Source organism: Syngnathus scovelli, chromosome 4 (assembly GCF_024217435.2).
Source record: "Syngnathus scovelli strain Florida chromosome 4, RoL_Ssco_1.2, whole genome shotgun sequence".
Taxonomy (NCBI): Eukaryota; Metazoa; Chordata; class Actinopteri; order Syngnathiformes; family Syngnathidae; genus Syngnathus; species Syngnathus scovelli.
The window spans coordinates 1085109-1107983 of NC_090850.1; the positions used below are offsets into that span (position 1 = coordinate 1085109).

The 22875-nt window shown below is 44.1% G+C and overlaps 2 protein-coding genes across 13 annotated transcripts in view; both read right to left on the reverse strand.

Moving 5' to 3' along the window:
* The window catches only part of plekho2 (pleckstrin homology domain containing, family O member 2), a 214348-nt gene extending 209743 nt beyond the window's left edge, over positions 1-4605 (reverse strand). The window contains exons 1-4 of one of the 6 annotated variants that reach the window (XM_068650346.1): positions 4045-4605; positions 3800-3960; positions 3281-3486; positions 1929-2267 (exon numbers count right to left, since the gene is read on the reverse strand). In XM_068650346.1, coding sequence (XP_068506447.1) covers positions 1929-1970 — 42 coding nt within the window. In that variant the 5' untranslated portion in view covers positions 1971-2267; positions 3281-3486; positions 3800-3960; positions 4045-4605. The remainder of the gene's footprint in view (positions 1-1928; positions 2268-3280; positions 3487-3799; positions 3961-4044) is intronic. The other 5 variants (XM_068650347.1, XM_068650332.1, XM_068650331.1 and 2 more) reach the window with 5 other exon arrangements.
* Positions 4606-6993: 2388 nt separating this feature from the next.
* Positions 6994-22875, reverse strand: part of pop4 (POP4 homolog, ribonuclease P/MRP subunit) — a 44850-nt gene continuing 28968 nt past the window's right edge. For 3 of the 7 annotated variants that reach the window (XM_049717514.2, XM_049717520.2, XM_049717512.2), the window contains one exon: positions 6994-8030. In XM_049717514.2, the coding sequence (XP_049573471.1) occupies positions 7997-8030 (34 nt within the window). In that variant the 3' untranslated portion in view covers positions 6994-7996. Of the gene's footprint in view, positions 8031-13157; positions 13627-15158; positions 15250-15479; positions 17982-22875 lie in introns of those variants that run through there. The other 4 variants (XM_049717517.2, XR_007480568.2, XM_049717518.2 and 1 more) reach the window with 4 other exon arrangements.

Genomic DNA, 22875 nt, shown 5'->3' on the forward strand with positions numbered 1-22875 from the left:
CTCAGTGACTTCGACCCCAGAGATTGGAGAATCCGCCTCAGAGTTTCCAGGCCCTGCTTCCTCAATGGAAGGCGTGTAGGTGGAATTGAGGAGGTCTTCGAAGTATTCTCCCCACTGACTCACGACGTCCCGAGTCGAGGTCAGCAGCACGCCATCCCCACTGTAAACAGTGTTGACGTTGCACTGCTTCCCCCTCCTGAGACGCCGGATGGTGGACCAGAATTTCCTCGAAGCCGTCCGAAAGTCATTCTCCATGGCCTCACCGAACTCCTCCCACGCCCGGGTTTTTGCCTCAGCAACCGCCGAAGCCGCGTTCCGCTTGGCCATCCGGTACCTGTCAGCTGCCTCCGGAGTCCCGCAGGCCAAAACGGCCCGATAGGACTCCTTCTTCAGCTTGACGGCATCCCTTACCGCCGGTGTCCACCAGCGGGTTCGGGGATTGCCGCCACGACAGGCACCAACGACCTTACGGCCACAGCTCCGGTCGGCCGCCTCAACAATGGAGGCGCGGAACATGGTCCACTCAGACGTAGGAAAAGCTCTGCCGGAGGTGGGAGTTGAAGCTCTTCCTGACAGGAGATTCTGCCAGACGTTCCCAGCAGACCCTCACAGAGCGTTTGGGTCTGCCAGGTCGGACCGGCATCTTCCCCCACCATCGGAGCCAACCCACCACCAGGTGGTGATCAGTTGACAGCTCCGCCCCTCTCTTCACCCGAGTGTCCAAAACATGCGGCCGCAAATCCGATGACACGACTACAAAGTCGATCATCGAACTGCGGCCTAGGGTGTCCTGGTGCCAAGTGCACACATGGACACCCTTATGTTTGAACATGGTGTTCATTATTGAAAATCCGTGTCGAGCACAGAAGTCCAACAATAGAACACCACTCGGGTTCAGATCAGGGGGGCCGTTCCTCCCAATCACGCCCTTCCAGGTCTCACTGTCATTGCCCACGTGAGCATTGAAGTCACCCAGTAGAACGATAGAGTCCCCAGAAGGAGCGCTCTCCAGCACTTCCTCCAGGGACCCCAAGAAGGGTGGGTACTCTGAGCTGCCGTTTGGTGCATAGACACAAACAACAGTCAGGACCCGTCCCCCCACCCGAAGGCGGAGGGAGGCTACCCTCTCGTTCACCGGGGTGAACCCCAATGTGCAGGCGCCCAGCCGGGGGGCAATAAGTATACCCACACCTGCTCGACGCCTCTCACCGTGGGCAACTCCAGAGTGGAAGAGAGTCCAGCCCCTCTCGAGAGGGCTTGTACCGGAACCCAAACTGTGCGTGGAGGCTAGTCCGACTATATCTAGTCGGAATCTTTCTGCCTCGCACACCAGCTCGGGCTCCTTTCCAGCCAGAGAGGTGACATTCCATGTCCCAAAAGCCAGCTTCTGCAGCCGGGGATCAGACCGCCAAGGTCCCTGCCTTTGGCTGCCGCCCAGCTCACATTGCACCCGACCCCTTCGGCCCCTCCCACAGGTGGTGAGCCCATGGCAAGGGGGACCCACGTTTCCATTTCGGGCTATGCCCGGCCGGGCCCCATGGGCGAAGGCCCGGCCACCAGACGCTCGCCTTCGAGCCCCGCCTCCAGGCGGGCGAATGACCTTTTAGGGGAAACAAGCAGACTGAGACTCAAACTGCAGCTGTTACCCAAAGCCGTGACATCAGCTTCTTGTCAGGTATAAAAGCTACGGGCCTGACAAAAGAAGGGGCTCGCTCGCTCTCGCTCTCTCTCTCGGGCTTTTTACACCCATGCCTTGGGGCCACTCAACTTTTTGGAAAGACTTCACTCTGACATCGGTTGAATAAAATCTTTTCCCAATCAGCCGTGGGTCCCTGAGGTGTTCATTTGCCTGGAACCAGCCACCGACCACCGAGTGTTTTTTGGAGACCAGCGAAGCCACAAAAAACATATACCACATCAGTACACACCCATTCCGCTGGACGCTCTACCGCCACAGCCGCCTCCTCCATCACAGTCAACTGCCAGGGGCGCTGTGTGCTTGTTAGTGCCAGTGACAGCTGCTCAGATGTCAGCTCGCAGGACGACAGCGATTCAGGCTTGCAACACCGTCAGGACAACCACAGCATGACAGGGTCAGAACTGGCCCAAATCTGCCTCCCTGGCCATCAAGTCAGCACTGCCCGAAGCCCGCCTCTTGCACCTCAGCACGTGCTCCCTGTGAGAGATCCACTCTCTCGTCCTTGTCGAAACCCGCATGTGGCTGATCTCCGGCGTACCTCGCCCGTCCTTCTCGCCAGCCATGTTCCCTGCGACAGTTGGGCGTACATTGGTAGGTACCAGAGATGGGGACTCAAGTCACTGTGACTTGGACTCGAGTTGACTCGAGTCGCTGTTTTGATGACTTGTGACTTGACTTGACAAAAAATGAAAAAACTTGAGACTCGACTTGGAAGTTAAAGACTCGGGACTTGACTTGACTTGAGACACGATGACTTGAATGACTTCAGTGTTATTTAGTTTATGTTATGAATATAAAATTAATAATACATTTAAAATACTAATATTGATACGTAACACGGTAGGAGCGCAGGCTGAGAATGGCGTTGTCATGATTGGATTACTACCCTGTCAATCAATCAGTCATGCCCTCTCTACCTACCGAACGTGTTTATTGGAGAATCACACCCCTTTATATCAGACATGCGTAAACATGTCAGCGGGAGCGGTACCGCGAGTCATCACCTTCGGCCATCGCAATTACTTTTATGACGGCAAAAGACGGACAGCACAGTGCGAGATATGCAACAAAAACATTTCTGACAATGTTGAAAATTGAATTTTATAGAGCTCTGGTGTCTCCAGATGGTACAGATGAAACATAAAATGTTTCTAATGCTCTTTGTGTTTCTTCTTTCAGATTTTTTTCAGATTTTTCATATTTGCAACTCAAATGTGTCAGACACTGTTGGCAGACGTTCATTTGTTTAGATTGAGCTGTCAATAAATCATTGTATGAGGTAATTTGTGTTTTGTTTGATTCCATGGTGTATTTTACTGAATATCAATAATAACAGTGCAAATCCAAATTATTGTCATATTTTTTAAACAGGTTAGACACATTGGACAATGATGGTTACTTAAAGTTACTGATATCTTGTCTTTTCACTACTAAGATCAGATTCTGCGGGTAAAATTGCAATAATAAGGTGACTTGACTTGGACTTGACCTATTTAAGGACTTGACTTGGACTTGACTTGCCAAAGAAAAAAAATGACTTGGGACTTACTTGAGACTTGAAGGTTAAGACTTGAGACTTACTTGAGACTTGCACGTGTGACTTGGTCTCATCTCTGGTAGGTACTGCCTTTGAATTCCAATGTCAAGTCCGTCGCACCGTCTCTTTCATACTTGTCTACGTATCATTGTTCTCACCATTTTCCTCTTCAGCTTTTCTCCTGCGTCTTTTCTCTTCTTCGTCTTTAATGGCGGTTGGCAACCAGCTTAATAACGCCAACCAGTGTCAACTAGCGGCAGGAGGAAAGAACTGTATTTTGTTTACAATAGCCGCGTGAGTCGGGTTGGTTTCCGGGACAAAGATTTCCCGACATTTTGCGTTACAAAGGAAATATGTTGAGTAGCGATGGCGATTGATAAATTTTTTTACGATTTCTATTCCATTTTCAATTCCTTATAACGATTCAATTCTTTATCGATTCTCATTTGGGGAAAAAAGAGGCTCAAATATTATGATTTTTTTTTATATATTACCACTTTGTGTAATATTAAGTTATGAGGAAAGAATGCAAACATTCTCTTACAATAGAAATCATCACCTACTGAAATCAGGGGCTTCTTCAGTGGCAAATTGGTGCAAGCCTTTAACGACACACTCACTGCACAGACATTTCTTAGTCCTTTCCCAAGACATTTTGCTCCTGTGAACGCGAGAGGTACAGTACTGCTGGCAACTGAACCAGTCCGACGGTGTCTCTCGTCATCTAAAATTAAACATTAGACGCGATTTGCATGACAGATTTTACAATCATAGAAATACAGCTAGCATGAAAGGCAGTGTTAGTTACCTGCACGCCGGGCTTGGGTCCATGTTGCTGCTGGTGCTAGGTTGTTGACAGTCCCTTCGCAGAGGATCAAACACGCGACATTCTGTTAAACTAATGGCATGCTTTTGCATATTAGAGATATTTCCTCCCTTTGTTGAAATTTCAACTTTGCAAGTATTGCATGTCGGTCTATTCTCGTCCTTCTTGGCGAAATGTAGCCAAACATTAGAGTGTATCAGCCTCGCAATTGTTTCTGGCTGCGCTAACGTGTGTAGTGACGTAATTCCTGCTGACTGGAATCGCTAAGGGAATTCTTAAGAAAAATAGCCAACGATTCCAAGAAATTGGTAACATGGGAACCGATTCTCAACAAGAACCGGTTCTTAATTCCCATCCCCATTATTGAGTACCGAGGCGGTGACTTCCAGAGTTCCACTCTATGTTCTTTGTTGCGCTCTTTATTCACCTGATGGCAGTCTGTGAAAGACGTGCTTCTTAGGTCTGCCACAATGGCATATTGCACACATGCATGTACCTGGTTGCCTATATTTTTTACACAACTATCAGGCCATTTTCTTCTTTCTCGTCAAGTCATGCCCATCTCTATCTATTTTTGCAACACATTCCTCCTGTTGGATTTTGTCCACAATTTAGGGAGCGCGCTATCTGCGCCTCACGGCAAAAGCCATTGCCAATCACCCGTTATCCAATTTACTCACTGCGTGCTCGTTTGATTTCTTCAGATTTAGGAAAATGCTAAGACACTGAAGCAGAAATTAGACTTACACAGGTTGGTTGAGTTCAATCACAATTCTTGTTAAGAAAGCTCTGTTTTCAGGAAAGTACAATACAGCGCTGGGCCCTTCGTGCGACCATGCTCAAGAGCAGAAAGTCTCCATTCAGAAAGGCAACGTTGAAAGTTCTTTGGTCAGCTTATATTCAGTTGCACATGCCAGTGTGGGCCGAGTTTGATGGGTCATGAGTCAGGGGGTGTGGCAAGTTCGCAGGAGATTTTGATTCCATGGGAGTGGGTGCTGGTTCGGTGAGAGCTGGTTCCGTGGGGTTGGGTGCTGATTATGGGCGATTCGATGTGTGTGGGGGCTGTTGTTTTCCATCCCATCTTTCGGCCTTGGCGATCACCTTGGCTGTTTTCCTCCTGGCGTTCTCCCTCTGGCACCTCTGCTGGTTTTATCTCCAAATGACCTTCCTGTAAATATTCTCCTCCATTCTTGCACATACACTGTCGCACCTCATCCATTTATCATTCTTTCAATTTTGTCATTTTGTACAGAATTATGTGAGCTTTTGGCTGTGACATCATCAATTTCACCACTTACCACGTTTTTGTTTGTTCTTTTGATATTCCATGTACTTGCTTACATCATCATATTCTTAGTTTAATCATGCTTTCAACCATATATTTTCTTTGTTAGGCAAAATATTTCCCTCTGTCCAGAATGTTCAGTAGTAATCGAAAACTGGCGTCTAGCATTAGTCAAAACATAAGATACAATCAAGTACTGAACATTTTTAGACGACTTTGGCAGTGTCCGTAATTTAGAAAATCATCAGGCATGCATTAAACAGTTCCTTAAGGATCATTAAGCTATTCAGGCAATATATCAAAAAACATTTGTTATTTTAAAGTGCTCAGAAATATATATCAGATCATAAAGTTATAAAAACCTTTCTCATTACCACTTATCAAAAATGTCTAGTTATGTCTTCTTTATTGATTTGGTGTGTAGGTATAATTATATGCTTAAAATGTTTCTTTTATTGATTTAATATGTGAATGTACTTGTCTGCTTATGTACTTTATTCAATGAGGTTTGAGCATATCTGTTTTTGTAGCTAGGCAGGACTTTTTGTATTTCGACCCCATTCCTTCACTCCATAAAAAGTGTCCATAAATGCAGAGTCAATTTCATAGGAGCTGCTAGCCAAGTTAGTAAAACGGTATATTGTTGTCAGCCTCCGTTCCATCCCATCCTGCCTGTCCATCGTGTGAATAGTGATTGGAAGAGACATCGCAAAGATTCACTTAAACATTAAGTCTTAAAGGGATGGTAAAGCAAGCCCAACATTGGCATTGTATTAAAAAAGCTATGTCAGTGCTAAAATAATAGATTTAAACATATTTTGGAACAGAAGGTCTGACTTGCTTACTGACGCCCACTTTTTGGGCGGCGTCTACTTGATTAGACACCAGCCTGATTATGTCATGGAAAGAAGAAATCACAATTTCCCCATTGGAAACCATTGTAAAGACTATCGCTTAAAATGAACAACAACAGTTATCAATTGGCATGCATAACAAATAAAATAAATAAATAAATAAAATAAATGCAGAAATTAAGGCAATGTAAAGTGTTCATTTAAGAAAAAAAATACGCACTTTTGATTTGTTACATCAGCAAATTTTTGTGATGAAATCATTAATTGAACACTTTCATATTACCTTAATTTCTGTATTTAATTACTGTACATATTATGCATGTCTTTTTTGTATCCACGTACTCCCTGCAATTTATTTTTTGGCGCCATTAATGAGTTTTCCAACTGTGTGTGCGGTCCATGAACGCACCCCAAGTCTACGCCAGAATGCGATCAACAAGAAAAGTAAGCTCATCAACCTAGTGAGTAAAAATGGAAATTTACAAACACCAAAGTGTCAGCCGGCTCAGCCAGGAGGCTCACACTAGACTGCGTGATAACGGCTGGCGGTTGTCTTGTTGGAAAGATTGCCAGCACCAGACTTCCAGTGAGGAGGCCAACCCTTCAAGCTGAGTGTGGCCGTTTAACGAGCCCGATATGTGGACTTAAAGCTTCCCGCAGCACCTACAAAATAAAAGTCTCAACATATTATAGCTGTCAGTCGACTTTATTGAAACGAGATGCGACAACAATAGTGCATCTAACGATGCACATGACATTTTTCACAAAATAAATCGAACAACAGCATCTGAATGATTTGCACTCTGTCCCGTTTATTTAGGCAACATTAAATCAAAATGACAAATGCGACGTTAGAAGACTGAGATAAAGTTAGTTACAGAATAAAATTCAAGACACAGCTATCTAAATTCAAGACTTTTCTTTAGTTTTTTTAGGTAGTTTCCAAATTAATGAAATTCAATGCTTTACAACTTTTTACGACACTGCGCCAACTCTGTATCATATTGCAGGTGTTTTGGGGTTTGTTTAGTCAACCACCGCCAACAGACGCGCACGAGACGCACGTCGTGTGTTTCTGTTGATTGTCACCTAAATGGGTGTGACAAACTGAGAAGTCCGTAGTTGGTACTTGACCCGGTTAGTGATGATGACGAAAATCCACTTCCATCAGTGCTTACTTAGTCCATAATTTTGGGTACTTTGATGTCAAATGTCTAGATAATACAATGTGAAAACGACTCATCGACTGTGCGCTCAAGTTACACTGTGAGTGGGAATTTAGAGCAATCAACCGTAACAAAGGAGGCCTGTGCTTGACAGGCTTACAAATATGATAATTTAAGAAGATAGCGTGAAATTTCTATTGGCCTTATAAGATGCATTTGCCTTGCCGAGTTGGAGCTCCATCTTTGAGAAGCAGTTCAGTACAAGCCATTTTCAGACCTCTTATCTTAACGCCCCCCCAAAAATATTAGTACCTGGTATTAGTTACGTCTTTTGGAGTCAATTAATTGAAATACTGACTCAAAAGGGCAAATTCTGCCAGTCTTACTGGAATGCATCAGTAGTTGAACCAGAATATATCCACCCTGGCCTATACATGTCCTATTTCAACAGAGATCTTTGCCACCTTACTAGCAAAAGCTGGAGGGAGGGGGAGAAGGAACGGGATGATTAACATGCTGCCTACTTTCACAAGTCAATGCTTCCACAGATTTTGAACTTCTTTGCTGAGCGTTCGCTGGCTCGCTGCTCAAACTTGTTTCCGTAGATGAAAGAGATGAAGCCATTTATCTCAACTTGAAATACACTGTTCCTCTTTGGGATTACTGCGAAAAAAAGAAAAGGGAAATGGTAAATTCCTTGGAAGAACAAGATGCAGATTTATTGCAAGACATGTTGATTTGATTATGATTTCTAAATGGTCTTGGTAAATAGTCTTTTCAACCAGCTAAGGCCCTCTAAGTGCATTACACTGAATTCCTAATTCACTTACTGATGATGCAGCATCAGGAGCAACTGGGGGTTAAGTATCCAGTACAGTGATTTTTTGCAGCAGATGTGTTCCAGAACCACCCTCGAAAAACAAAATTCCGCTAAGTAGAAACGGTATATACATCATTTCGAAATTTAAACTGCACTGTGTTGAAATTCCCAACACATTGTGTTTATTGTTGGCTGCGAGAGGGCATGGGTATATTTTAAGTTAATTAGAAGTATGATTTACCTTGTAAAGCAATGCAAAGCGTCCATCTTCAGAATAGCCACACTCCACTAACTACCAATAGCGAAACCAAAGTGAGTCATGGTTGTGTGTGAATCTCCTGTTGGATTGTGGTCCAGTACACAATATATATATATATATATATATATATATATATATATATATATATATATATATATATATATATATATATATATATATTTGTTTAACCCTCTCCAATACTTTTACGCTACATAAACCTTTACCATTCCCTTAAAAAACATTCCCACACTGTTCTGTGCATGTATTTTATTGTATTGTATTGTACCTTTATAGTAATTAAATGAACAAACACGTGATTTTGTCACGTGTCCCGACTACTTCTGCACTGGTTAGTGCTTCTTCCCTTGTGCATGGGCGGATGCCCCGCACTATCAGCACTCATGACCGCTGTTCCAACTCCTGAACGGCAGTGCTTTTATTCCTGTATGCGCGGTAGCCAGCTGCGCAGCCCGCACTTGTCCTCAGTGAAGCATGTTGCTCAAAGGCACGCCCTACGCTATGAGCTTTCATTGTCGCTGTCCCAACTCTTTCAGCACGGTGGTGCATTTTTTCTTCGTGTTTGTTTGGATGTGTCATGTCTCCACTCTTGTGCTGCTGGCCGGCTGACGCTAGACCTCAGGGGCGCGTCGCCTATACAGAACTACGCATGCTAATCGGTGCTGATCGCCACCACCTGTCCCATGTTACCCGGTGATTAAGCCATTCATCACCATCCACGGCGTTTCGCTTGCTTTGACACGAACGCCTGGCACGTGATTCCCATTTGCCTGATCCGCTGTGTAGCGGTGCACCTGGCTGGTTGTCTTCCTTGACATGCACACGCCTTCCACCTGATTCTTGTTTGTCTGATTTGCTGTGTAACGAGATGCCACCACGACGCAAGCTTGCTAACCGGCTCGTCAGTCGCCTCGTGCACCCGCTCTGATGGTGTTCTAGCCTCCCTTTTCCTCTTTTTGCGTTCCCGAAATAGACAGTCCGTGTTGCACATGGTAGTCCTGCCTCGTTCGTGACAGGTTGGCTGCCGCGCTTGTCAGCAGTGACCCACATTGCTCAGAAGCATGCCCCTATCAGTGTGTATTTAAACACCATTCTCCCGTCACTTATAAACCTGCGAAGTAGCGCATTCGCAAAAGGTGAAGCGCAAAGTGAAGGGGGATAACTGTATCAGTATTGAACCCCCAACTTCTGGGTTGGAAGATGACCACTTTGCCACTGAGCCAAGCTTCCCCCATTTGTATTAGGCATACATTACTGTCGTGCCTAACTTCTGCAGCTGTTGTGGTCACATGGGCCAGTTCGCCAATCATCATATTATCACATCATGTGGTCAGGGTTGGGGATGGGAAATGAGAACTTGTTCTTGTTGAGAACCGGTTCCCACGTTACCAATTCCTCTGAATCGTTGCTCTTTTGCTAACAATTCCCTTAGCGATTCCAGTCTGCATGAATTATGTCACGACGCAAGTTACGCACCCTACGCAACGTAAACAATGATGGCACCTGTGAGGCAGAAGTGCTCCAAAGTTTGGCCAAGAAGGACGAGAATAGAGCGACGTGCAATACTTTCAATGTTGAAATTTTAACAAAGGGAGGAAATGCCTCTAATATGCAAAAGCATTTGTATACGCAGTGAAGGAATGAGGTACGATAGTGTATGTCCAAGATTGGAGGAGAATGTTCACAGGAAGGTCACGTGGAGATAAAACCAGCAGGTGCCAGAAGGAGCCACCCGAGAACTCAGCCAAAGATGATCGCCAAGGCCGAGAGACGGGATGGAAGACAACAGCCCCCTCCACACACACACACACCAACAGCCCCCCACCAACACACCGAATCGCCCATAACCAGCACCACTCCCATGGAAGCAGACTCTCCTTCGAACTTGCCCCACCCCGAAGACTCATCGCCCATCAATCCCGGCCCACAATGTGCTACTGAATATAAAACTGATCTAACAACCTTGGACTTTGCCTTTTCTGAATGGAGACTTTCCGCTCTTGAAGGGCCCAGCGCTGTATTGTACTTTCCTGAAAACAGAGCTTTTTGAACAAGAATTGTGATTGAACTCAACCAATCTGTCTAAGTCTAATTTCTGCTTCAGTGTCTTTGCATTTTCCTAAATCTGAAGAAATCAAACGAGCACGCAGTGAGTAAATTGGATAACAGGTGATTGGCAAAGGCTTTTGCAGTGAGGCGCAGATAACGTGCTCCCTAAATTGTGGACAAAATCCAACAGCAGCATGCCATTAGTCCGAAGGGACAGTCAACAACCTAGGACCAGCAGTAACATTAGCCCGAGCCCAACGTGCAGTTTAACTAACATTTCTATAATTGCACAATTTGTCAGGGAAATCACGTCTCATGTTTTATTTAAGATGACGACGATAAACACCATCGGACTGGTTCAGATGCCAGCAGTACTGTACCTCTGGATTATCCGTCCACGGAGGCAGGGAGGAGCAAAATGCCTAAAGAAAACTGCTTGTATTGTGACAGCTTGTGACTAAGTGTGAAGAAGCCATCTGGAGGAGGAATGCAGCAGCGAGAGTGACCGTTGATACAGGAGTGATCGGTTACTCCCCACCTCGCGTTGCCATGAGTTGCTTGACAAACACAAGTACAACTTCTGCACGATAGAATGAGCTGCTTGAGTGAGAGTAGTGACGAGAGGGGTCGCTGTGAAGGAACTGCCTCAATCCTCCGCATCAGAGGCTCAAATTTCACTCTCTAACTTTGCCCCATTATTATTATTATTATTATTATTGTTAATGCTATAATTACCGTCTATAACAGGGGTGGCCAACCAGTCAGAGACTAAGAGCCACATTTTTTACTGTGTTACCGCAAAGAGCCACATCAGACACATGGGCACACATGAACATCACCCCATCCCTTCCTCTTACACACACACCTCTGCTCAGACATCATCATGTCACACACCAACATGACAATGACAGAAATTGGCTCCACAGGCCAGTCATTTTCAACAATGAACACTGTGAGCACTGTCACACACACGAACTCTCAGTTCAACAAAGTCCACAAACAAAAATATAATAATTTACAATAGCGTTTTTTCACTTACTATGCATGTTGCTTAGCGCGACTTCTGGCATTCCTGTTAATGTCCGATATTCTGTGTTCAACAGTGTGGCGGGACAGTTGGATGTCTGATACCATTCGTTTTAGTTTCTCGTTTTCAGGAGACAAGATTTCACTAACGTCACTGAGGCATTTTTTAACGAAACCTCCCTTCATTGTATGGCTTTTTAGCCTGTGCAATGTTCCAAGCCAGTTGATGCGACGCAAGCTTGACAGTCTCGGAGTGCTTCGTAATTTTTTTGAAAAACTGTACCTGTTTTTCTTCCTGACTTTTCAAAGTGTCCAACTTGTGCTTGTGAAATTCAGTCCCTTTTGGAAAGTCCTTATTGATGTTAGCATGGAGTGAGCTGAAGTGGCGCTGAAGATTTGAAGCTTTGAAATACGCTAATGAGGTCTGACATATCAGGCAGAATGGCTTGCCATTACGTTCAACAAAAAAATATAAAATTTCCCACTCTGTTAAAAATGTCCTGTGTTCATCGTCATATTTTTATTTAGCTGTGCATTTTTTCCCTGCCATTTTGAAAGCGGATCTGACACTAATTGTTTACTCGGATGGGTTTGCCCCTCCAGCTTTGTGGAATTTCACCTCATGCGCATGCGCGTTTGACGAAAATATCATATTGGACTCAAGCAAAGCGAACATGCACAAAAAAAAAACTACGGCCCGCGGGCCACATCCGGCCCACGGGGCCGTTTAATCCGGCCCGCCAAACCTGAATAAATTGTATTATTAAACTTTTTTTGTTATTTTCCCTGCAATGACTGCGTAGTACGGAGCCGGCGCACTCCGCGCTCTATTTCTATCAGTGCCAAATTTCGAGTGTGGGCTGTGACGTCAGCATTCTCGTAAAACGCGCACTGAGCTTTCAGATACAGTTTTACGCTAAAGCCACCCACAAACCTTCCGCTGGAATCCTTCCATTAAATGAGTGGCCCAAGGAAAAGAAAGGCGGACACTGAGTGCCGAGTGTTTAAAAAAGAATGGACAATTTGGCTCGACCGACGTGTATGAGCAGACGTTCAGCCGCGTGAACATCAACAAAGCCCCGTCACCGATTTAGGTTAACGGACACTTCGGCTCTATCCTAAGAATTGCCACAACAAATTTTACTCCAGACTCTGATGCACTAGCAAAAAAATGGAGAATGACAACACTGTTCCCACTGAAAATGATGGGGAGTTTCTATAGTTTGTTGTAAGAAAAAAAAAAAGCATTTTGAAAATAATTTGCACAAATAGCAGGGATCGAAACTAGCGACTATTCTCATTTTCAAACAATGCAGGATTCTCAAGGACATTGACGCACCACCTGTTTGCGACTAATGTTAACTTTTAAAGGTTTTAAGGCTGACTTTAAGGAAGTGTTTCCCGTTTCCTCACCTCTGTCACCAGGTGTTTGTGAGTTAAACCTCTGCTCTGATTTTCAGATATCAAAAGTCAAAGTCAAAAGTTAAGTCAAAGTCTGCTTTATTGTCAATTTCTTCACATGCAGAGACACACCAAGAGATCGAAATTACGTTCCCACTATCCCACGGTGACAAGACATAGTTCACAATGTACATACAAGTAAACAACACGAGACAAATAAAACAAGAAGGAGATTTATTAATGAAAAAATAAGAGTGATGAATAAATAATAAATAAACAAATAACACAATAAATAAGTACAGGACGCTATGCAGAAGGGGGAAGAGAGTTCAGGATCCTAACAGCCTGGAGAATGAAGCTGTTGGTGAGTCTGGCGGTGCGGGAGCGCAGGCTCCTGTACCTCTTCCCAGAGGGCAGAAGATCAAACAAAGAGTGAGCGGGCGACTCACATCACTCACAATCGTGGCCGCCTTGCGGGCAAGATGGGAGGCGTAAATGCCCTTCAGGGAGGGGAGTGAAGCACCAATAATCTTACCAGCCGTGTTCACTATGCGCTGCAGGGCCTTGTTGTTGTATGCAGTGCAGCTACCACCCCAGACAGCGATACAACTGGAGAGGACGCTCTCAATGGTGCCACGGTAGAATGTAGTCATGACGGCCGGAGGAGCACTTGCTCGCCTGAGTTTCTGCAGGAAATACAGGCGGCGCTGAGATCGTCGCTCTTCGGACACAAAGTATGGCAGCGGACCAACAGGTATGTACGGCTTCGTGCACCAACTGCACCCTTCTCTTAGAGAGGTTGTCTCTGCTAGAGGGACGTGTCCGCCAGTTAGAGCAGAATAGTGCGCGATAACAGTAGTTGCGGCGGACACAGACGCGGGCTGTAGTCAGCCCGCTAGCCCGGTTAGCATTAGCCCCAAGCGGCTTGCTAATCGCGATGAGCCAGGTAAGACACATAGCCGTCCAAAGTCATCTCGGTCTACTGGCCCTCGCACTTTGGTCATAGGCGACTCCATTACCCGCAACATTACGCTTAAAAATCCAGCCACGGTAATGTGTATTCCTGGGGGCAGAGCACCCGACATAGAAGCTAATCTTAGGTAGCTGACTCGCAATAGGCCTAGTCAACAGCGTAGTTCCAACAACACTAGCTACTCGGACATAGTGATACACGTCGGCTCCAATGATGTTAGGATGAGACAATCAGAGATCACAAAGAAAAACATAGCGAGGACTTGTGATCTTGCCAGAAAGATGAGTCGGCATCGAGTATTTGTCTCTGGCCCCCTGCCTGGCAGAGGCACTGATGAAAGGTTTAGTAGATTAGTCTCCCTTAATCGATGGATGGCTGGGTTCTGTAAAAAGCAGGGACTGTATTTTATAGATAACTGGTCCTCCTTCTGGGGCCGCCCCGACCTGCTGAGGAAGGACGACCTTCACCCTAACCGTGAAGGCGCCTTCACTCTTTCTAGGAATATAGATTACTATTTGAGCCACTCATGACAGGTCACTTTAGAGCAGGCCAGGGCACAGGTGATTAGACCACCTGTGAGGATGGGTTTGGAGTCTGTTAAGTTAAAGTTAACTAGCGCTAGGCTAGACTTTCAGCATACACATAGCTCCTCGTGTAGACTAGAGCGCGACAGTTTAAATAGTGCTGCAGTACACATAAACACACTTTCTACTGGGGTAGTAGACAAATCCAATCACTCCGTCCCGACCGGTCTTGCTGATGAAACGGTGCCTGTTTTAGATAACTTCACATGTGTAACAAATACTCATCATCAAATTCCCACGGTCATTTCATCCCACCGCCCTAATAAACTTTTGAGAGGTGATATTAGGCCTAGAGAACACAATTTTACTCGCATCCCGTTTAAAAATCCTTCGATAGATACGCACCCTGATCAACCAATTACACTTAAATTCGGTTTTATGAATATTAGATCACTTCATACGAAAGCAGTTCTTGTTAATGACCTTATCACGGAACATAATCTAAACGTTTTTGGTCTTTGCGAGACCTGGTTAAAACCTAATGAACTGCTGCCACTTAACGAGGCCTCGCCTCCAAATTTTGTGAGCTCGCATGTGGCTCGTCCTCGAAAAAAGGGTGGGGGTGTCGCCCTCATCTCAAATTCTGAGCTTAGATTTAGGCCTCGCTCAATTCACGTATTTAAAACATTTGAAGTTCTCATTGTGTGATCCACTGCGTTACCGTCATTCTTCTTCTTCATCTTGTTGTTATTTACCGCCCACCTGGGGCTTACTCTGGCTTCCTGGATGAATTTTCAGAAGTTGTGGCTGATCTAGTGACAAATGCAGATAATATAGTTATCATGGGTGATTTCAACATCCACATGAATTCACCGTCAGAACCACTGACTTCGGCATTTCAAACTTTAATCGATACGTTTGGTTTTACGCAAGCTGTACAGGCAGCAACGCATAAGAATGGAAATACCTTAGATCTGGTATTATCCCGGGGACTAGCAACCTCAAATATAACAGTACTGCCATACACTACTGTTCTGTCTGATCATTTTTTAATAAAATTTGAAATTTTAGTTCCTTGTCAAAGACAAGAGAGCAATCAGAATTATAGCAGCCGTAATTTTAACTCCATGACTGCAACTGCACTATCTGAGTTACTGTCGCCGGCAACCGCCATGTTTCCCACGTACAGTGGCTCTATCGATAATCTTACAAATGAATTCGACTCTGTGGCACCGCTACGTCTGAAAACTCGCCGTAGATGGCCAACTCCGTGGTTCACAGATGAAACACGTACGTTTAAACAATTATGTAGAAAGCATGAGCGCAGATGGCGTTTAACCAAACTTGAGGTTTTCCATCAGGCATGGAAGGACAGCCTCCTGAAATATAAAGATGTGCTTATTTTAGCAAAAACTCGTTATTTTTCGCAAGTCATTAATCTTAATAAAAACAATCCTAAATACTTATTTGATACAGTGGCAAAGCTAACTCTGCGCCAGCCGACCCCCGATAGCTCCTTCCACTCAGCTGACGAGTTTATGAAATTTTTTGCTCAAAAGATTGAGTCCATTAGGGATGAGATCAAGAATACCATGCCAATCGCTCCGCCGGTTACTAGCGCTGGGGATCATGCAATAACCCTCTCAAATTTTAAAAGCGTGTCCCTTGAAATGCTTACAAAATTGGTTAGTACGGCTAAACAAACAACACGTTTACTCGACCCGCTTCCAGCCAAACTACTTAAAGAAGTATTTCCAATTTTAGGACCGTCCGTCTTAAATATAATCAATCTGTCTGTTTCCTCTGGGATAGTGCCAATAGCTTTTAAAACCGCTATTATTAAACCACTACTTAAGCGAGCAAATCTTGACCCGGACTGTCTCAGTAATTATAGGCCAATTTCAAACCTCCCATTCATAGCAAAACTTCTCGAAAAAGTAGTAGCACAGCAGCTTATTGATTACATGGTCGCTAATAATCGATATGACTCTTTTCAGTCTGGTTTTAGAGCTAATCATTCTACAGAGACAGCACTTGCTAAAGTGACTAATGATCTCCTCATAGCTATGGATTCAAATACGTCGTCTGTATTGTTACTACTTGATCTTAGTGCTGCCTTTGACACTGTAGACTTCGATATTTTATTAGGGCGTCTTAAAAGTTGTGTTGGTATCTCAGGGTCAGCACTAAGCTGGTTCAATTCCTATCTATCAGGCAGGACGCACCGAGTGGTCCATGGTAATACGTCCTCTGAGCTTTATAATGTTACGTGTGGTGTCCCACAGGGATCGGTACTCGGACCGATTTTATTTAATATTTATATGATTCCGCTTGGGGACATAATACGTAAATATAATATTAGTTTTCAATGCTACGCGGATGACACCCAATTATATATGCCGTTATCGATGACAGATCCACAGGACTGCTGTAATCTCGAGGCGTGCCTTGCGGAGATTAAGCAATGGATGTCTCTCAACTTCCTTCGTCTTAACCCGGATAAAACTGAGATGTTGATAATTGGTCCTACTCGTTATCAACATTTATTTAAGGAAACCACTATAACTATAGATAACTATAACTATAGATAACCGTCACTCAGAGTGATACGGTAACTAATCTCGGGGTAATATTTGACCAAACGCTCTCCTTTCAAAAACACATTAAGAATATAACCAGGATTGTGTTTTTTCACCTTCGTAATATTGCTAAGATTCGTCCTATCCTCTCGACCGGGGATGCGGAAACTATTAAACATGCGTTCGTCACGTTGCGCCTGGACTACTGTAATGTATTATTCTCTGGTCTTCCTAAATCCAGTATCAAAAGTCTACAGTTAGTGCAAAATGCCGCTGCAAGGCTGCTCTCACGGTCAAGAAAATTTGATCACATTACCCCAATATTAGCCAAATTACATTGGCTCCCGGTCCATTTAAGATGTGACTTCAAGGTTCTTCTACTAACCTATAAATCACTGCATGGCTTAGCGCCTTCATATCTCGTCGACCTAGTCGTTCCTTATGTTCCGTCTCGTAACCTTCGTTCGCAAAACGCTAGTCTTTTAGTTATACCGAGGGCCAAGAAAATGTCTGCAGGGTCTAGAGCAGGGATGTCAAAGTCAAACACACCGAGGGCCAAAAAAACAAATTTGCTACAAGCCGAGGGCCGGACTGGTTCAATGTTTATTAAAATATATCGGAATGATTGCACATAGCCTTTTGAACTAAGACCTAACACAGTGTACATTATTTAATGATTAAATGAATATGGCAATATTTTGTTATGGCTCTGTCAGTAACTTCAAGGGAAAACATTTTCAACAGCCAAACAGCAAAAAATTAAATTGTTTTAAAAACAAAATGTGTTTCTTAATATCAACATAAATGCATAAGTAAAAGTGCATGCATTATAAACTGAAAATGTATTATTGTGCTGCTCTATGATCTACCGATCATTGCTTTCAAATCGTAAAATAAAAAAATAATCAAATCAGTTGTATTCTTCCTCATGGCTCTTATCTGCAATTTTCCCTTGGTCCATTCAACTAAAAAATAAATATAAATAAATAAAATTCAAAAATTTACGGCACACAGACAAAACAATACTTTCTTCAAAGAAAAATCACGTCTTGTAGAAACAAATGTAAAAATGTAACCGAATTAAAAAACGGAAAATACGTTACTGTTCTGTGATGCTCACTTGTCTGAGGCTGAGCCTGATACTTAGAGGTGTCTCAATGTTTGTACAAGTTCATCAATGTTCGGGGTTAGGCTCTGAGGCTCAAAACCCGTTTTTGATCAACTCTCCTTCTGCAAAGGGCCGGGCTGATTTGGCGATCTCTTTTGCCACAATAAAGCTAGCCTTGGCAGCAGCCTCGCTTTGTGATTTAGCATACGTGAACACAGCCTGTCTGGACTTAAGGCCTCGTTTTAATTCTTCCACCTTCTGCAGCTTTTGTTCATATTCCATATTCTTGTCTTGGTCTGTGTGTTTCTTAGACGTTTGATAGTGCCTTCTTAAATTTAATTCTTTCATTACAGCCGCATTTTCTCCACACAGGTTTGCCTCTTACCTCCGTAAACATGTACTCTGCCTCCCACCTGGCCTGAAACCCCCTGTTCTCAGCGTCCACCTTACGTTTAGCCATTTTTGAGGGGGGGGGGGGGGGGGTATCAGGAAGTTGAACTCTGCTCTGACTACTGATGAATAATGAAGCCGCTTGTGCGAGCTGCAGGGACATCGCGGGCTACCGTTGCATTGTGGGAAATGTAGTGTTGGTGCGTGCAAAACACCAGCGGGCGGCTGTGGCGTACGGGCCGGTTCTAATAGTAATTCAATATCATCCAGGGGGCCATAGATAATCAATTCGCGGGCCGGATCTGGCCGCGGGCCGTAACTCTGACATATGTCAAGTCAAGTCAAGTCAAGTTTATTTGTATAGCCCTAAATCACAAACAGTCTCAAAGGGCTTCACATAGCCAAAATTGACAATTATTCTCAACGCATCCCCTGATCATAAGCTCCCAAAAGGGCAAGGAAAAACTCAAAAAACCCCTACCAGGGGAAAATGAGAAACCTTGAGAAGGGACCACAGATGGAAGGATCCCCCTTTCAGGATCACCAGGTTATAATGGATGCAGAGAGTACACAAGTAATACATGATATGAAAATCAATGAAAAAAAATGGATGTCGGAGGTGTCCTCGATTGTCCTGGCAGTGTCCTCAAGGGGGCCGAGCCGCAGCTCCCCCATCCCGAACTGGTCCCCGAGAATCCAGCCAGCCGCTAACCGCTTTCGAGCCACCTAACCCCCTCCCCAGCCGGGGAGGAGGTGGGCAGAGAGAACAGAACAAACTCCGGCCAAATCGGCCATCACAAGTTAGTTAAAGGCCATCTCATAGAAATGTGTCTTTAAACGTGTCTTAAATGTTTCTACTGAGGTAGTAGTTCTAATATCCATTGGTAGGGCATTCCAAAGCTCTGGAGCCCGAATAGAGAATGCTCTAGACCCTGCAGACATTTTCTTGGCCCTCGGTATAACTAAAAGACTAGCGTTTTGCGAACGAAGGTTACGAGACGGAACATAAGGAACGACTAGGTCGACGAGATATGAAGGCGCTAAGCCATGCAGTGCTTTATAGGTTAGTAGAAGAACCTTGAAGTCACATCTTAAATGGACCGGGAGCCAATGTAATTCGGCTAATATTGGGGTAATGTGATCAAATTTTCTTGACCGTGAGAGCAGCCTCGCAGCGGCATTTTGGACTAACTGTAGACTTTTAATACTGGATTTAGGAAGACCAGAGAACAATACATTACAGTAGTCCAGGCGCGACGTGACGAACGCATGTATAATAGTTTCCGCATCCCCAGTCGAGAGGATAGGACGAATCTTAGCAATATTACGAAGGTGAAAAAACGCAATCCTGGTTATATTCTTAATGTGTTTTTGAAAGGAGAGCGTTTGGTCAAATATTACCCCGAGATTAGTTGCTGTATCACTCTGAGTGATAGTACGGTTATCTATAGTTATAGTGGTTTGCTTAAATAAATGTTGATAACGAGTAGGACCAATTATCAACATCTCAGTTTTATCCGGGTTAAGACGAAGGAAATTGAGAGACATCCATTGCTTAATCTCCGCAAGGCACGCCTCGAGATTACAGCAGTCCTGTGGATCTGTCATCGATAACGGCATATATAATTGGGTGTCATCCGCGTAGCATTGAAAACTAATATTATATTTACGTATTATGCCCCCAAGCGGAATCATATAAATATTAAATAAAATCGGTCCGAGTACCGATCCCTGTGGGACACCACAAGTAACATTATAAAGCTCAGAGGACGTATTACCATGGACCACTCGGTGCGTCCTGCCTGATAAATAGGAATTGAACCAGCTTAGTGCTGACCCTGAGATACCAACACAACTTTTAAGACGCCCTAATAAAATATCGAAGTCTACAGTGTCAAAGGCAGCACTAAGATCAAGTAGTAACAATACAGACGCCGTATTTGAATCCATAGCTATGAGGAGATCATTAGTCACTTTAGCAAGTGCAGTCTCTGTAGAATGATTGGCTCTAAAACCAGACTGAAAAGAGTCATATCGATTATTATCGACCATGTAATCAATAAGCTGCTGTGCTACTACTTTTTCGAGAAGTTTTGCTATGAATGGGAGGTTTGAAACTGGCCTATAATTACTGAGACAGTCCGGGTCAAGATTTGCTCGCTTAAGTAGTGGTTTAATAATAGCGGTTTTAAAGGCCATTGGCACTATCCCAGAGGAAACAGACAGATTGATTATATTTAAGATGGACGGTCCTAAAATTGGAAATAATTCTTTAAGTAGTTTGGCTGGAAGCGGGTCGAGTAAACATGTTGTTTGTTTAGCCGTACTAACCAATTTTGTAAGCATTTCAAGGGACACGCTTTTAAAATTTGAGAGGGTTATTGCATGATCCCCAGCGCTAGTAACCGGCGGAGCGATTGGCATGGTATTCTTGATCTCGTCCCTAATGGACTCAATCTTTTGAGCAAAAAATTTCATAAACTCGTCAGCTGAGTGGAAGGGGCTATCGGGGGTCGGCTGGCGCAGAGTTAGCTTTGCCACTGTATCAAATAAGTATTTAGGATTATTTTTATTAAGATTAATGACTTGCGAAAAATAACGAGTTTTTGCTAAAATAAGCGCATCTTTATATTTCAGGAGGCTGTCCTTCCATGCCTGATGGAAAACCTCAAGTTTGGTTAAACGCCATCTGCGCTCATGCTTTCTACATAATTGTTTAAACGTACGTGTTTCATCTGTGAACCACGGAGTTGGCCATCTACGGCGAGTTTTCAGACGTAGCGGTGCCACAGAGTCGATGGCTTTTAATAATGTCGCATTGAATTCATTTGTAAGATTATCGATAGAGCCACTGTACGCGGGAAACATGGCGGTTGCCGGCGACAGTAACTCAGATAGCGCAGTTGCAGTCATGGAGTTTAAATTACGGCTGCTATAATTCTGATTGCTCTCTTGTCTTTGACAAGGAACTAAAATTTCAAATTTTATTAAAAAATGATCAGACAGAACAGTAGTGTATGGCAGTACTGTTATATTTGAGGTTGCTAGTCCTCGGGATAATACCAGATCTAAGGTATTTCCATTCTTATGCGTTGCTGCCTGTACAGCTTGCGTAAAACCAAACGTATCGATTAAAGTTTGAAATGCCGAAGTCAGTGGTTCCGACGGTGAATTCATGTGGATGTTGAAATCACCCATGATAACTATATTATCTGCATTTGTCACTAGATCAGCCACAACTTCTGAAAATTCATCCAGGAAGCCAGAGTAAGCCCCGGGTGGGCGGTAAATAACAACAAGATAGAATGACGGTAACGCAGTGGATCGCACAATGAGAACTTCAAATGTTTTAAATACGTGAATTGAGCGAGGCCTAAATCTAAGCTCAGAATTTGAGATGAGGGCGACACCCCCACCCTTTTTTCGAGGACGAGCCACATGCGAGCTCACAAAATTTGGAGGCGAGGCCTCGTTAAGTGGCAGCAGTTCATTAGGTTTTAACCAGGTCTCGCAAAGACCAAAAACGTTTAGATTATGTTCCGTGATAAGGTCATTAACGAGAACTGCTTTCGTATGAAGTGATCTAATATTCATAAAACCGAATTTAAGTGTAATTGGTTGATCAGGGCGCGTATCTATCGAAGGATTTTTAAACGGGATGCGAGTAAAATTGTGTTCTCTAGGCCTAATATCACCTCTCAAAAGTTTATTAGGGCGGTGGGATGAAACGACCGTGGGAATTTGATGATGAGTATTTGTTACACATGTGAAGTTATCTAAAACAGGCACCGTTTCATCAGCAAGACCGGTCGGGACGGAGTGATTGGATTTGTCTACTACCCCAGTAGAAAGTGTGTTTATGTGTACTGCAGCACTATTTAAACTGTCGCACTCTAGTCTACACGAGGAGCTATGTGTATGCTGAAAGTCTAGCCTAGCGCTAGTTAACTTTAACTTAACAGACTCCAAACCCATCCTCACAGGAGGTCTAATCACCTGTGCCCTGACCTGCTCTAAAGTGACCTGTCATGAGTGGCTCAAACAGTAATCTATATTCCTAGAAAGAGTGAAGGCGCCTTCACGGTTAGGGTGAAGGCCGTCCTTCCTCAGCAGGTCGGGGCGGCCCCAGAAGGAGGACCAGTTATCTATAAAATACAGTCCCTGCTTTTTACAGAACCCAGCCATCCATCGATTAAGGGAGACTAATCTACTAAACCTCTCATCAGTGCCTCTCCCAGGCAGGGGGCCAGAGACAAATACTCGATGCCGACTCATCTTTCTGGCAAGATCACAAGTCCTCGCTATGTTTTTCTTTGTGATCTCTGACTGTCTCATCCTAACATCATTGGAGCCGACGTGTA